This window comes from Stenella coeruleoalba (genome assembly GCF_951394435.1).
Source record: "Stenella coeruleoalba genome assembly, chromosome: 17".
Lineage (NCBI taxonomy): Eukaryota > Metazoa > Chordata > Mammalia > Artiodactyla > Delphinidae > Stenella > Stenella coeruleoalba.
The window spans coordinates 36,616,477-36,632,960 of record NC_137163.1 but is presented as its reverse complement, the minus strand read 5'-3'; the positions used below and the strand labels follow the sequence as shown (position 1 = coordinate 36,632,960).

The following is a 16,484-nucleotide window of genomic DNA, read 5'->3' as shown; positions in this document are numbered from 1 at the left end:
TTCACTCTGTTACTCAGTTCTTAAGCTTTACCGAATATGCTAATTTACATTGCTAGGATTCTGTATGACGCTGGAAAATATTCTCTTTTTCCTTTTTGGGGAACGAAGTGGTGCGAAAGACAGCAAGGTCACAACTTGAGGAAAGTTCTCTCAGTGGGAAAAATGACATTACCCATGACATCCTCAGAATATTGAATAGACAGATTGAGAATGCCAGCATAGTTGAAAACTTCTTTCTTAATCACTTTTTTAGTTTCTTTTTTTTTTAACATGGGAATGGTCTGATGTAAATGAACTGTAACTTCAAAGTTCATATATTTATTAATTCACTTAGTACACTTATTATTAACATGCCAGGCAATTCTTTTAGGCCTGAGAATACAAAACTTATCTCTGGGAACTCAGGAGTCAGAGACCAACTGCTTTTTAGGAGATAAGGAAAGACAATCTGATGGTGATGTTATTAGTAACTTTTAGTTATATTCCACTGCTTTCTGTACTATGGAATAACGTGGAGTTAACGCTGAGAAATAATATTCTTGGTTTCTTCCCCTTCCACTCTCCAAGGTTGATTACCTTAATATTTTCATTGTTTTTTAATGAGCACAAATCCTAAGTATACAGCTCAGATTTTGCATATGCATACACCTGTGTAACCACTATCCAGATCAAGAAATAAAATATTTCCTGCACCCCAAAACGCTCTCCTTGCCTTTTTGTAATTAGTACCCCACCCCTAAAACAAGTGACTGCTATTCTGACTTCTATCAACACAGATAAATTTCTTGAACCTGTTCTTGAAACTTAAATGAGAATCACTTGTGTTTGAATTCTGACTTCTATCAACACAGATAAATTTCTTGAACCTGTTCTTGAAACTTAAATGAGAATCACTTGTGTTTGAATTCGTTTGTTCAACATTATGGCCAAGATTAACCCAGGTTCTTGAATGAATGACAGTTTATTCTTTGTATTGCCTTGTGGTATTCCCTTGTATAAAGATTCACAGTTTATATATTTATTTTCCTTTTGAGGTACATTTGGATTTTTTCTGCTTTTGACAATTATGAAGAAAGCTCTTAAGAACATTCTTGTATTGGACAGAGGTGTTGATTTCCTTTAGATGCATACCTAGGAGGCAGGCATATATTTAGCTTTAATGGATACTGCCAACTAGTTTTCCAGAGTGGTTGTACCAATTTACATTCTCACCAGTAATGTGTGGGAGTTCCAGTTACTTCACATTTTTTGCTGTTACTCGGTAAGTTTGTTATTTTTAGCCTTTCCCTGTGCTATTGGCTGTTTGTATATCTTCTTTGGAGAAATGTCTGTTCAAGTCCTTTGCCCATTTTAAAAAGTTTTTTTTGTTACTGAGTTGTAGGAATTATTTATATATTCTGGGTAATCAATCCTTTATCAGATATGATGTGCAAGTATCATCTCCCATTGTGGGTTGCCTTTTGACTCTGTTGATAGTATCCTTTGAAGAACCAAAGTTTTAAATTTTGATGAAGTCTAACTTACAACTTTTTCTTTTGATGCCTGGGCTTTTGGTGTTATATCCAAGAAATCATTGCCAAATCCAGTGTCATGAAGCTTTTCCTCTTGTTTTCTTCTAAGAGTTTTATAGTTTTAGCTCTCACATTTAGGTATTTGATCTCTTTTCAGTTAATTTTTGTATGTGGTACAAGGATCCAACTTCATATTGTTTTGCATATGGCTGTTCAGTTTTTCTAACATCGTTTGTCGAAGACTGTCCTTTCGCTACTGAATGATCTTGGCACCCTTCTTGAAAATCAAATGGTCATTGATAGGAGGGTTTATTTCTGGGCCCTCCATATGATTCCATTGATCTGTATGTCTGTCTTTATGTCAGTATCACATTGTTTTGATTACCATGACTTTGTAGTAAGTTTTGAAATCAGGAAATGTGAAATCTCCAACTTTTTTCCTTTATTAGTTTTAACATTTTTTAAATTTAATTAAAAATTTTTTTATCGGAGTCTAGTTGATTTACAATGTTGTGTTAGTTATGCTGTACAGCAAAGTGAATCAGTTATACATATACATATATCCACTCTTTTTTAGATTCTTCCCCCATATAGGTCATTACAGAGTACTGAGTAGAGTTCCCTGTGCTACACAGTAGGCCCTTATTAGTTATCTGTTTTACATATAGTAGTGTGTATATGTCAATCCCAGTCTCCCAATTTATCCCTCCGCTGCCCCTTACCAGTTTTTTAAATGTTAGGAAAAATTAATCATGAAGTCATACTAGTTAGGAGTTTTCTTAGTTGGAAAGTTTTAATTCCTGATTTAATTGCTTTAACAGATATAGGACTGTTTAGATTTCTGTTTCTCCTTTTGTTAGTTTTGGTTAGTTACGCTTTTCAAGGAATTTCTCCATTTCCTCAAAATCAGCAAACAATGGTGTGGGCCTAACTTTGTAAATAAAATTTTATTGGAGCCCGGCTATTCTCATTCGTTTACATGTCGTCTGTGGCTGCTTTTGCAAGCTAAAACGACAGGGTTAAGTGCTGGAACAGAGTCTGCATGGCTTGCAAAAGCCTGAAATATTTACTGTCTGCTCCTTACTGAAAAAGTTTGCTTGCCTCTGCTCTGAGTTGTCATATTTAAGCCATAAAGTTGGTTTTTTTTGTTTGTTTTTCATTTTAAAGTTGCCTTAAAAAAATCTAGGAACTGTTATGATATCCTCTTTTCAATGCTTATATTAGTAATTTGTATTTTCATTAGTATTGCTATGGCTTTATTAAAATTAGTCGAAACCCAACTTTATTGATTTTTCTATTGTATTCCTGCTTTCTTTGTAATGTATTTCTTTTCTTTTTTTAAATTTATTTATTTATTTACTTAGTTTTGTCTGTGTTGGGTCTTCTTTGCTGTGCACGGGCTTTCTTTAGTTGAGGCGAGCAGGGGCTACTCTTTGTTGCGGTGCGCAGGGTTCTCATTGTCGTGGCTTCTCTTGTTGCGGAGCACGGGCTCTAGGCACGTGGGCTTCAGTAGTTGTGGCATGAGGGCTCAGTAGTTGTGGCTCATGGGCTCTAGAGCACAGGCTCAGTAGTTGTGGCACACAGGCTTTGTTGCTCCGTGGCATGTGGGATCTTCCTGGACCAGGGCTCAAACCCGTGTGCCCTGCATTAGCAGGTGGATTCTCAGCCACTGTGCCACCAGGGAAGTCCCCGTAATGTATTTCTGCTCTTATTTTTTTTAATCATTTCTTTTTTTTCCTGTTTCTTTGGATTTGATTTGCCATTGTTTTCTCTAGCTTCTTGAGGTGGAAGCTTAGGTTATTGATTTTCTTCAGCCCTTTTCTACTCTAATATGTGCATTGAATACTGTACATTTTTCTTTAACCATCTATTTAGCTTTATCACCACAATTTTATATGTTGTCTTTTCATTATTATTCAGCTTAAAAAATTTCATTTTGATTTCTTATGTAATCCGTGGGTTATTTAGAAGTGTGTTGCTTAATTTCTAAACATTTAGCGAATAATTATCTTTCTGTTATTGATTTCTAATTTAACTGCATTGTGGTCAGCACATTCTCTATGATTTTGATCCATTATAATTTATGACTTAGTACATGGTCAAAATTTTATTTTTGTAAATATTCCATGTGTAATTGATGAGACATGTGTATCCTACAGTTGTTGCTTTATTCTTCCATAAATGTCAGTTGCTTCAAATTGGTTATTAGAGTTCTTCAAATCTTATAAATCCATATGGATTTTCATTGTCTGCTTGTTCTGTCAGTTACTAAGAGAGGTATGTTAATGGTTAACATCTCCAACTATGATTGTGGATTTGTCTACTTCCCTTTTATAGTTTTGCCAACCTTCACTTTATATACCTTGTTACATTGTTAAGTTACATTGTTACATTGTTAAGTGCATACAGATTCAGTACATTGTTAAGTGTAGTTAACATTGTTAAGTGCATTGAAGTTACATTGTTAAGTGCATACAGATTCAGTACGGTGATACCTTATTGTTGAATATACTTAAAAAAAATCATTCTGAAATATGTCCCTCTTTCATTCACACTAGTAATTCTTTTTGCCTTAAAGTCTTTTTAATTATACTCTTTTAAAAATTATTTCAGTTGCTTCTCTAAAGATTACAAAGTGGATATTTGACTTATTGGCATCTACCTTAAATTAGCATTCTTACCATTTCCTGAATAATCTTACAATAGTTTAACTGCATTTGCCCTCTTCCTCTCCTGCCTTTTTTGGTATTGTGGTCCTTGTTTTTGTTTGTTCAGTTTGGGTTAGCTTGTTTAGTTTGGTTTAGTTTGTTTTTCTGCTGCCTGCAGGTAGAAGCCTAGGTTATTGATTTGAGATAGTTCTCTTTTTCTACTATAGACATTTACCATTTACAGCTCTACGTTTCTTTAGCTGCATCCTATGAATTTTGGTATGTTGTGTTTTTATTTTCATTCAGTTCAAACGTTTTCTGATTTTCCTTGAGATAGCAGTGTATTTTTGCAGATGTTGGATGGAATGGTTTATAGATGTAAGGTCTAAATTGGTTGATAGTGTTTTTCAGGTCTTCTATATCTTTGTTGATTTTCTGTCTGTTCTGTTTATTATTGTAAGTCACTGAATTATTTGTCTTCTCACTTTTGTCAGTTTTTGATTTATGTATTTTGGGGCTCTGTTGCTATGCTCATATGTTTTATATTTTTTTTAAAAAAATTTTATTGGAGTATAGTTGATTTACAATGTTGTGTTAGTTTCAGGTGTAGAGCAAAGTGATTCAGTTATACATACACATATGCTCATTCTTTTTCAGATTCTTTACCCATGTAGGTTATTACAGAATATTGAGTAGAGTTCCCTGTGCCATACAGTAGGTCCTTGTTGGTTATCTATTTTTTATATGGTAGTGTGTGTATGTTAATCCCAAACTCCTAATTTATCTCTCCCCACCACGTTTCCCCTTTGGTAACTGTAGGTTTGTTTTCGAAATCTGTGAGTCTGTTTCTGTTTTGTAAATAAGTTCATTTGTATATATTTTCTTCTTGAATTTACCCATCATTATAAAGTGTCCCATGTTATCTTTAGTAACAGTTTTTTTTCTTAAAGTCTATTTTATCTGATAATAGGGTAATTACCTCTCTTATGGTTACTGGTTGCATGATACATGTTCTTTTCTTTTTCCCCTCAGTACACTGCATTTTAAACTATCTTACCACTTTTGCCTTGTGTTGTATTTCTTCAAGCCTGGTACCACACTGTTTGAAAGTTTTACAGACATGTTATTTGGTTTCAACAATTCTTTAAAATTTCATCTGCTGTATTTTCAACCTATGACTGGGATAAACTGTTTTTAATTGTTACTTATTTGCAATGGAGAACACTCATATGAAAACCAGGGGAAAATACTGCTGGAAATTAAGATCATAGAAATTAAAATTCTTTATATGCCTAAAATAGAATACCATACCATTTCCCTAAATAGCAAGCAAATATGGTGATTTGATGTATTCAAGGCAAGAAACTGGATCACATGACTTCCTGGGATCTTGTTTATTAATTTTTTTATTACAGTGTAAAAGACATATAGTGTTATATTGTTTCAGGTGTACAATGTAATGATTTGATATTTGTATATATTACAAAATGATCACCAAAGTAAGCCCAGTTAACACCTGTCACCATACATAGTTAAAGAAGTTTTGTTTCTTGTGATGAGAACTTTCAAGATTTACTCTTAGCACCTTTCAAATATGGAATACAGTGTTATTAACTGTACTCGCCATGCTGTACATTATATCCCAGGACTATTTAAATTTTATAACTAGAAGCTTGTATCTTTTGACCACCTTTACCCATTTCGTTCACTTTCCACCCCATTGCCTCTGGCAACCACCAATCTGTTATCTGTATCTATACAGAAAAATGAAAAAAACACACCTTTTTCTTATTTTCAACCTATTTGTGTTTTTTTAATCTAAAGTATGTCTCTTGTGGAGAGCATATAGTTGGATCTTACTAGTTTTTAAAATCCAGTCTGACAACCTTTGCCTTTTTTTTTAAATTAATTTTTGTTGGAGTATAGTTGCTTTATAATGTTGTGTTAGTTTCTGCTGTATAGCAAAATGAATCAGCTATACATATACATGTATCCCCTCTTTTTTGGATTTTCTTCCCATTTAGGTCACCATGGAGCATTGAGTAGAGTTCCCTGTGCTATATAGTATATTCTCGTTAGTTATCTATTTTATACAGTATCACTATCCCAATCTCCCAGTTCATTCCACCCCACCACCCTTCACCATTGGCATCATTTGTTCTCTGTGTCTCTATTTCTGTTTTGCAAAGAAGATCATCTATACCATTTTTTTAGATTCCACATATATGTGTTAATATACGATATTTGTTTTTCTCTTTCTGACTTACTGACTTCTCTCTTTCTCTTTCTGACTTACTGACTTCTCTCTTTCTCTTTCTGACTTACTTCACTCTCTGTGACCGTCTCTAGGTCCATCCACATCTCTGCAAATGACCCAATTTCATTACTTTTTTATGGCTGAGTAATATTCCACTGTATATATGTACCACATCTTCTTTATCCATTCCTTTGTTGATGAAAAGCCCTCAGATTGGGAGAAAATATTTGCAAATGAAGCAACTGACAAAGGATTAGTCTCCAAAATATACAAAAAGCTCATTTAGCTCAATGTCAAAAAAAAAAAAAACCAACCCAATCAAAAAATGGGTGGAAGACCTAAGTAGACATTTCTCCAAAGAAGACATACAGACGGCCAACAAACACATGAAAAGATGCTCAACATCACTAATTATTAGAGAAGTGCAAATCAGAACTACAGTGAGGTATCACCTCACACCAGTCAGAATGGTCATCATCAAAAAATCTACAAACAACAAATGCTGGAGAGGGTGTGGAGAAAAGGGAACCCTCTTACACTGTTGGTGGGAATGTAAATTGATACAGCCACTATGGAGAACGGTATGGAGATTGCTTAAAAAACTAAAAATAGAACTGCCATATGACCCAGCAGTCCTACTACTGGCAGTATACCCAGAGAAAACCGTATTTCAAAAAGACACATGCATCCCAGTGTTCATTGCAGCACTATTTACAATAGCCAGGACATGGAAGGAATCTTTGCCTTTTGATTGGAATATTTAATCCATTCACATTTTGTTTTCATTCATATGGTTGGATTTCTGTCTACCATTTTGCTATTTTCTGAGTGTCTCATGTCTTTTGTTTCTCTCATAATCCTTTGCTACTTTCTTTACTATTAAGTAGATATTTTTTAGTATTGCATTTTAATTCCTTTGATTTTTAATTTATTTTGAGTTATTTTCTTAGTGGTTGCTTAGAGGATTACAGTATGCATCTAATTTATCACAGTCTATTTGAGATTAATGCTGACTTTATTCCATTAAAGTACAGAAACTTTCTCCACTGTAGCTTCATTTCTTCTCCCTCCTTTGTGGTACTATTTTCACATATATTGCATTTCTTTGTTATAAACCTAATATAGCAATGTTATAATTGTTTTTTGTGATTGCCTTTTGAATCAGAAGAAAAAAGAAGAAAACATTTATACTGTGTTTTAATAATTATCTACATATATACTTTTATTAGTGCTGTTTGTGTGGCTTTGAGTTACAATCTGGTATTGCTTCCTTTCTGTCCAAAGAACTTCTTTTAGTATTCTGTTACAAAGAATTACCTGAGACTTTATTTCGGTATGCCTTTATTTCACCTTCATTTTTGAAGTATACTTTTGCTGGATATAGGATTTTTGGTTGATGGTTATTTTCTTTTGTTATTTAAATATATCATCTCACTGCCTTTTTGCCCTTATTGTTTGTAATGACAAGTTAGCTTTTAATCTACTAAGAGTTTTCTTGTATGTGACAAGTTGATTTTCTGTTTCTGCTTTCAAGATTTTCTTCTTGTCCTAGGCTTTCAAAGTTTTTGCTTTGATATGTCTGGGTGTGGATTTGCTGATTCTTCTGCCAGCTCAAATCTGATGTTGAGTTCTTTCAGTGAATTTTTAATTTTGTTTATTGTATTTTTAAACTCAAAAATTTCTATTTTTTTTTTTATAATTTCTATCTCATTCTTGGTATTCTCTACTTGATGAATCGTTGTGGTCATATATTCCTTTAATTATTTAAATATAGCTTCCTTTATTTCTTTGAACACATTTATAATAGATGTTTTGAAGTCCTTGTGTAGTAAGTCCTACATTTGTGCATCCTCAGAGATAGTTTCTATTGACTACTTTGCATGCTTTTCATGTTTCACAATTTTTAGTTGAAAACTGGGTGTTTTGGATAATATGCTTTAGCAACTCTGCATTCTGATTTCTTCTCTCTGGGGATATTTGTTGTTGCTATTGGTTTATGTATTTGTTTAGTGCCTTGCCTGGGCTAAATTTGTGGTGTCTGTCTCCTCTGCAGTGTGGCCTCTGATGACTGTGCTCATTTTTTTTTTTTTTTCTCCCCGAATTCTTTCTGTTTTTAGGCTTGGCTTTCTAGGGATTACCCCTGGGTCACTATAATTGAGTCATCAGCCAGTGATTGGCTAGAGGTTGTTTAAACTTTTGAACCAATAAGGCTTCTGCTCTTTGGCATGGGACATATACATGTACTAGATAATGCTTTCAAAGTTCAGGGAGTTTACAGATCTGATCCATGTTTTTACTTACTCTGTTTACAAGGCTTCTTGGTCAACCAAGGATGAGTAGATTGTTAGGGGTCTCTCCAGTGTCGTGTCGTCTAAGTAAGCACAGCCTGGCACATACATATAGCTTTCCAGGTTACCAGGAATACTGAGGTCATAGCAAGGCCATCTTTGGCTGTCTTGTTCTCTGGATTTCTCTGTTAATTTTCTGGCTGGTCTTCTGTCTAGTTTCTTGCACCAACTGCTGTTGTGACCTCAGGGTAGCCTTCCCTTATTGCCCCTGAGATTTCTGTTGTTTTTAATAACTTTGTCCAGTTTTGTCACTGCTTTCTGGGGAGAGGATTTGCCAACCTTCTAACTTAGAATTCTTGAAGTCCTGTCTTACATTCATTTTTATTTTGTGGTAAAAAGCATATAGCATAAAATTTACCATCTTAACCATTTTTAAGTGGATAGTTGTGTTAATTATATATATTGGGGTGGCCAAAAAGTTTCTTTGGGTTTTTCCATAATGTATTACAGAAAAACCTGAATGCACTTTTTGGCCAACCCAATACATTGTTGTTCAACAGATCTCTAGAACTTTTCATCTTCCAAAACTTAAATTCTGTACCCACTGAAAAACTACTTCCCTTTTCTCTCTTCCCCCAGCCCCTGGCAACCACTGTTCTACTTATGTGTCTGAGAATTTGACTAATTTAGGTACATTATAGAAGTGGAATCAAACAATATTTGTCTTTGTGTGACTCGCTTATTTCATTTAGTACAATGTCCTTGAGGTTCATTATATGTTGTAGCATATGACAGAATTTCCTTTTTAAAGACTGAATAATATTTCATCATGTGTATATACCACATTTTCTTTATACATTTATCTTTCAATGGACATTAGGTTGTATCCACCTCTTGACTATTGTGAATAATGCTGCAAAAAATATGGTTGTACAAATATGTTTTCAGGATCCTGGTTTCAGTTCTTTTTAGTTTGTGCTCAGAACTGAGATTGCTGGATCATATGGTAATTCTGTTTTTAATTGTTTGAAGAATCTCCATACTGTTTTCTGTAGTGGCTGCACTATTTTACATTTTCATCGACAGTGCACAAGGGTTCTACGTTCTTCATATACTCACCACACTTATCACTTCCTGTTGTGGGTTTTTTTTGGGATAGGTGCCATTATAACAGGTGTGAGATGATATATCATTGTGGTTTTGATTTGCATTTCTCTGACAATTAATGATGGTGAGCATGTTTTCCTCTATTTGTTGGCCATTTGTATATGCTTTTTGGAAATGTCTATTCGAGTCATTTTTAAAATTGGATTATTTTTAAATTGGATTATTTGTTTTTTTGTTGTTGAGTTGTCATAGTTCTTTATATATACTAGATTTTAACCCCTTATCAGATAATATGGTTTACAAATAGTTTCTCTATTTTTAAAATTGGATTATTTGTTTTTTTGTTGTTGAGTTGTCATAGTTCTTTATATATACTAGATTTTAACCCCTTATCAGATAATATGGTTTACAAATAGTTTCTCTCATGTGGGTTGCCTTTCCACTTTGCTGAGTGTTTTCTTTGCTCTGTGGAGGTTTTTAGGTTTGATGTAGTCCTTTTCATCTATTTTTGCTTTTGTGGCCTGCTATATTCATTTTTCAAGTATCCCTTTTTTCTGTGTGAGAATGTTTTTAAATTGCTTACCTAGAATTATATTTATGAGAGCTAGTCAATCCTCTGAATTTTTCATTACTATATCCTTTGTGCAGCCATAGATATTCTGGTTTTAGGGATGTATTTTTCACAATGTATTTCTGAGTAGTTACAAGTAAATAGAATATTTTTAAGTTGTACAATATATTTTGAGAAGGAAAAGGAATGAAAAGAAAATCATTTCTTTGTGGTTACCTCAGGATGATCCATTTATTATAACAGTCAGCATTTTCTTTTGCCTTTTACAAGGCATAAATGTGTTCTTATTTGTTTATCACCACAACTCTGTGATGAGGAAATGGAAATGATCTTGCTTTATAGTCAGATAATTAATAAGTGTTGAACTTCAGTTGGATCTCCAACATGGGCCATATGGTTCAAAATTCCATGTTTTAATGTAGAATGCTGCCTCTTGTGTTAGTGTTTTGTTAGTTATTCAGATGATTAGTAGCATTCTGGTGATACCAAGGTCTTGAGTTTGGTTCAGGTGTCTTTTAACTTCTCCCTAAGAAAAGCCAATTTGTGCCCATAGACTGCGGTTTTGGTAGCCATTTCACAAACGTATCATTGTTACACAAGTCAAGGGTAGAGATGGAGATGTCATTGGAACATTATCCAAATGGATGTATAACCAATGGAAATGTATTCAGTGCTCATAATGAAAGTTAGGTGCAGTATAGTTGTTGATAAGAGGAAGGGCTCTGGCATCATAGTTTCTGGTTTTGAGTCACAGAGCTCCTAGCTGAGTCATTTTTGAAAGTTAGTTGACCTTTCCATGCCTCAGGTTTTTTATCTGTAAAGTGGGTATAATAGTATTTACTTTTTGGGGTACTTACAAAGATTAAATTTTGCATGCAGGTAAAGTGCTTAAAGCAGTGTGTGGTACACAGTAAGTGCTCAGTAAACATTGTCTTCATTATGGACACTGATCAAAATATAATTGATTAATGCTGGGAGAAAGTACTGCATCTTTAAAATTAATGAAATAATGAGAACTGTTTAAAAATTGTGACATTCCATTAGAATAGTAGAAATAGATTTTTAGTATTCTGCCCTTTAAAAAAACTTGTGAAGACATAAAGGAGGCTTATACGTTTGTAATAATAAATAGTTAGCATCTTTATATTGATTGCTCTTTGAGGAAGACAGTGTCCTAAGTGCTTTATATAAATTAATTCATTTAATCCTCAAACACACTACTGTTATCCAGTTTTACAGATAAAGAAACTGAGACACACATACTTTAATACAACTTGCCTATTGTCATTGTGCTAGTAAGTAGCAGAGGTAGGATTAAATCCACTTGTGCTGGCTCTAGAGTTATTGGTCTTAACCACTTTGCTGTACTATCTGTATATATTTAGCTATATTGCTACTATGTTGCTAAACCAAGTAGGTGGACAATTCTTAGATGAATGAATAGCTTTATATTTATCTTAACTTTCACAAATAGAGTTACAAGAATGTGATTGAGATATAGTCCAAATACAAATTTGTTTTTTTCTTTTGTTGGTTTGTAACATTTTATCTGAAGGTGAAACAATTTAGTATAAAGTGATTGTGGTAACATTTACATTTTCATTTCTAACTTTTTTTTCTTTTTTTGAGAGGAAGTGCCTTTTTTTTTCATCTTTACTGGAGTATAATTGCTTTACAATTTTGTGTTAGTTTCTGCTGTACAACAGAGTGAATCAGAGCTATATGTATACATATATCCCCATATCCCCTCCCTCTTGAGCCTCCCTCCCACCCTCTATCCCACCCTTCTAGGTCATCACAGAGCATTGAGCTGATCTCCCTGTGCTATGTAGCCGCTTCCCACTAGCCATCCATTTTACATTTGGTAGTGTGTATATGTCAATGCTACTTTCACTTTGTCCCAGCTTCCCCTTCCCCTGCTGTATCCTCAAGTCCGTTCTCTACGTCTGTATCTTTATTTCTGCCCTGCCACTAGGTTCATCAGTACCGTTTTTTTAGATTCCATATACATGCGTTAGCATACATCTAACCTTTTTAATAATAATGGAAACCAGTCAGAAAACACTTAGAATTTATGACCAAATAGTATCCAGGTACAATCTTTAATTAGGTAAAGCTCAATAAATTTTTTTTCTAAGTTGGTCCGTTTTTATTTTGTCAGGTCATTCTCCTATCTTTAATTCCATTCTCTTTAAACTTGCCTTACAATCATATTCTGTTATTATTTCCATTTAGCAAAATAAGAAATAGAGGCCTACACAGGTTAAGTAGCTTATTAAATGTAACTTGCACAATAAGTTTTTGTAGTTTATCATTAACTATAGTTTAACAAGTTATTTGATGCTGCTTTTTTAAAAAAATAAATTTATTTATTTATTTTTGGCTGTGCTGGGTCTTTGCTGCTGTGCGTGGGCTTTCTCCAGCTGCGAGAGTGGGGGCTACTCTTTGTTGCTGTGCGCGGGCTTCTCATTGCAGTGGCTTCTCTTGTTGCAGAGCACGGGCTCTAGGTGCGCGGGCTTCAGTAGTTGTGGCTCGTGGGCTCTAGAGCACAGGCTCAGTAGTTGTGGTGTATGGGCTTAGTTGCTCTGAGGCATGTGGGATCTTCCCGGATCAGGGATTGAACTTGTGTCCCCTGCATTGGCAGGTGGATTCTCAACCACTGTGCCACCAGGGAAGTCCATTGATGCTGCCTTTTTTTTTTTTAAAGACATTTATTCAGTGTCATGATCATGCAATCAACAGCATGGGTGCAAAAAAAAAAAATCTACATTAAAACCCTTTGTTGGAATGCTTTATACTTTCCACAGAACAGAAACTAAAATAACCTGTTATATAGTTAGTCACAATTACAGTCCTTGAGTTTTTTTGCCCGTACACATGAGTATTGTCTAAAACGTGTTCTTTGTAGCACCTAGGCCCTGCCACCACTGTGCTTGGCTGAGTTCACAAATCTGTTGTAACCTGTAGCTTCTCTGGCTCTCCTTTCCCGCTAAGCTTTGTTTCCTGGCAGTAATTAAAACCTTCTGCCACTGCCATAGCTACTGCTGCTGCTGGAACCTCCATAGCCACCTTGGTTTCGTGGTTCGGCAAAGTATTGGCTTCCACCACCACAGGGGCCAGAACTTCTGCTTCCAAAGTTTCCTCCTTTCATGGGTCCAAAATTTGAAGATTGGTTGTTGTAATTGACAAAATCATTGTAGCTTCCACTACCTCCAAAATTGCTTCCATCATTACCAAATCCATTACTGCCATCCCCACTGCCACCATATCCACCACCACTGCCGCTGCCACCAAAGCCACCTCGACCACTGAAGTTTCCTCCATGACCAAAGCTGTCATTCCCATCAAAACCCCCTCCACGACCACCACCAAAGTTTCCAGAACCACTTTGACCTCTTTGGCTGGATGAGGCACTAGCCATCTCTTGCTGAGATAGGGCTTTCCTTACTTCACAGTTGTGGCCATTCACAGTGTGGTGTTTCTGAATGACAGTCTTGTCTACGGAGTCATGGTCATCAAAGGTTAAACTGAAAGCAAAGCCTCCCTTTTTGCCACTGCCTCGGTCAGTCATGATTTTAATCACTTCAGTTTTCCCATACTGTTCGAAACAATCTCTTAGGTGATGTTCTTCAGTGTCTTCTTTAAGGCCACCAACAAAAATCTTTTTCACAGTTAAGTGGGCACCAGGTCTTTGAGAATCTTCTCTTGAGAGGCCCTCTTTAGTTCCCCAACTCTTCCATCCCTTATGTGGCCTTGTATTTATGGCTGCATCCACCTTCTCCACAGTGGCATATGTGACAAACCGGAAGCCTCTGGAGTGCTTGGTGTTTGGATCCCTCATTACCACACAATCTGTGAGCGTTCCCCATTGCTTAAAATGGCTCCTCAGACACTCATTGGTTGTTTCAAAGCTCAAACCTCCGATGAAGAGCTGCCTCAGCTGTTCGGGTTCTTTGGGAGACTCTGACTTAGACGTGACGGCAGTGGAGGAGGGAGACGTCAACGATGCTTGCTTGGCGGCGTCCACGGGCAGAAAGGAGTAATGTACCGAACGTATCTCGATGCTCTTTTTTGATGAAAAGTAATTTCCAGAATATTTTTGTGTTGGAAATTTTATTTTTCTTTTCAGAAAGTATTTTGGATATTAGAATGAAAAGAATATTGAGCACTTACTAAATTTTCTTTAATATTTTGTATTTTAAGGAATTGAAATTACCATTCACTTTTTTAAGTGGACATATTCACGAACTGAGGATCCATGTACCGTGGACAAAACTGGGTTCAGAACCAGTGGTAATTACCATCAATACAATGGAATGTATTTTGAAACTTAAAGATGGGATACAGGTAAGAAATTATTAAATCTAGTTGTTTATGTTAACCAATTTTAATAGTTATTTGATATTTTTTTTAACTTTTGGGATGTGTCAGGTTTTACATAAACAAATCTTAGCTCGTACACTTAATTTTTTTTTTACATACCTATTAAAGTAACATAATTAATTGCAAAAGGGTTTTCTTTCTTTTTTTTTTTAACATCTTTTTTGGGGTATAATTGCTTTACAATGGTGTGTTAGTTTCTGCTTTATAACAAAGTGAATCAGTTATACATATACATATGTTCCCATATCTCTTCCCTCTTGCGTCTCCCTCCCTCCCACCCTCCCTATCCCACCCCTCCAGGCGGTCACAAAGCACCAAGCCGATATCCCTGTGCCATGCGGCTGCTTCCCACTAGCTATCTACCTTACGTTTGTTAGGCAAAAGGGTTTTCTTAAATTTGGATAAAATATATCCTAATGGTTATTTTCATACTCATTTTACTTAATCTGCTCATAGCCTTAATAGGGATTATGCATATTGCTTATTACCTATATCTGCCAGAAATGGGGCCTGATTGTGTCCAATTTTTAGGTGAACGTTTTTGAATTTTTGCAAAGTGACATTTCTAAACGAGATAGAAATTTCTCAGGTTATTTTTTGAGAAGATGAAAATATATTGAATTTCCCTTCATACCTAATTTCATTGTGTCTTTGAGGTTTTGTCATCAGAAACTGATTTTTTTCTGACTTCTTTCTTTGACCCATGTTACATTTCTTTTCAGTGTTTTTGTTAAGGTATAATAGTGATTTTAAGGAGTTTCTACCAAAAATTTTCTAATCTAAGAAGCAAACAGGTCTGGGCAGCAGCATATTGTGATGAATTCTTCCACTTTTATCCTGTATAAAAGTAGTATCTCTGTCTTTCATTTTTATTACTTTTTCCTTACCCCATATTTAATTTTCAGTTTTAAGGAAGCCTGTCTAGATCAAGTGAATTGATGAGTATTATTAAGTTTCAATTTCTGTGAAATGAGTAAAGGTTATTTATAAATTGCTAAAATCATTTCCTATTTACAGTAGATACTTTGAGTGTCATATGAACCTACTGGGCTCAAAACTGTTTTTCTTTCTGTGAAATCTCTAATTCCAAACCTTTATTATGCAATTTAACTTAACTAATGTAGTTCCTGGAAGTGAGTAGACCAATGCTATACTCTCATTAAAATTTATTTTGGGAACTTTAAATATCTGGGAGATTGATTTAGGAATCTGTAGATAGTTACGTGCAACAAAGTTTTATTTTACATTTATATTTGGTAATACTTAAATGGTTCTTAATCATCATCTGTTCCTGGAATTTAATTTTTTTTTAAGAAGTCTGGACTTGGTTATACCACCCATGCAGTGCTCCATATTAAGTGAAAAAAAAAAAAAAATCCAGACACTAAGTGTTTTTTCAATGGGAAGGTGGAAGTTTCAAGGCCAGATGTCCCATAAGAAACACATTTTAAAAGAGGCAAATTACAACTAATTATAGAGGCTGCAGAAAAAGATTTGTAACACATGACTTAGTGTAACCTAGAACTAATATTTGATATTGGACCATGCAGATGGCTACTGCAGGAATGATCAGATTTCCTGCTTATATGGTATTTGAGACTTGAATTTTGTGGTGTGTACAGCAAAAGGTCAAGTGTCATGAATGTAAACCACTCTCAAAACAAGTATTTTTTACAGATGTTTAAAATTTTGAGGTAGAAAGGATTTTTGAAAATTGCA

General features: G+C 34.9%; 2 protein-coding genes across 17 annotated transcripts in view; one reads left to right on the top strand and one right to left on the bottom strand.

Moving 5' to 3' along the window:
- The window catches only part of VPS13B (vacuolar protein sorting 13 homolog B), a 795,728-nt gene that overhangs the window by 1,150 nt on the left and 778,094 nt on the right, over positions 1–16,484 (top strand). For all 16 annotated transcript variants that reach the window (XR_013824628.1, XR_013824629.1, XM_079901966.1 and 13 more), the window contains exon 3: positions 14,586–14,729. Coding sequence is in view for 14 of the 16 variants with exons in the window: in XM_079901966.1 (XP_079758092.1) it covers positions 14,586–14,729 (144 nt within the window). In the remaining 2 variants the exon portion in view is untranslated. The remainder of the gene's footprint in view (positions 1–14,585; positions 14,730–16,484) is intronic.
- On the bottom strand, positions 13,216–14,238 carry LOC307176159 (heterogeneous nuclear ribonucleoprotein A1-like). The gene has a single exon (XM_079901991.1). It carries the CDS (start codon positions 14,221–14,223, stop codon positions 13,396–13,398), a length of 828 nt encoding a protein of 275 aa, XP_079758117.1. The 5' UTR covers positions 14,224–14,238; the 3' UTR covers positions 13,216–13,395.

Excerpts from the sequence above, each read along its gene's own strand:
- LOC307176159 (XM_079901991.1), bottom strand. The coding sequence starts at position 14,223 with ATGAGGGATCCAAACACCAAGCACTCCAGAGGCTTCCGGTTTGTCACA.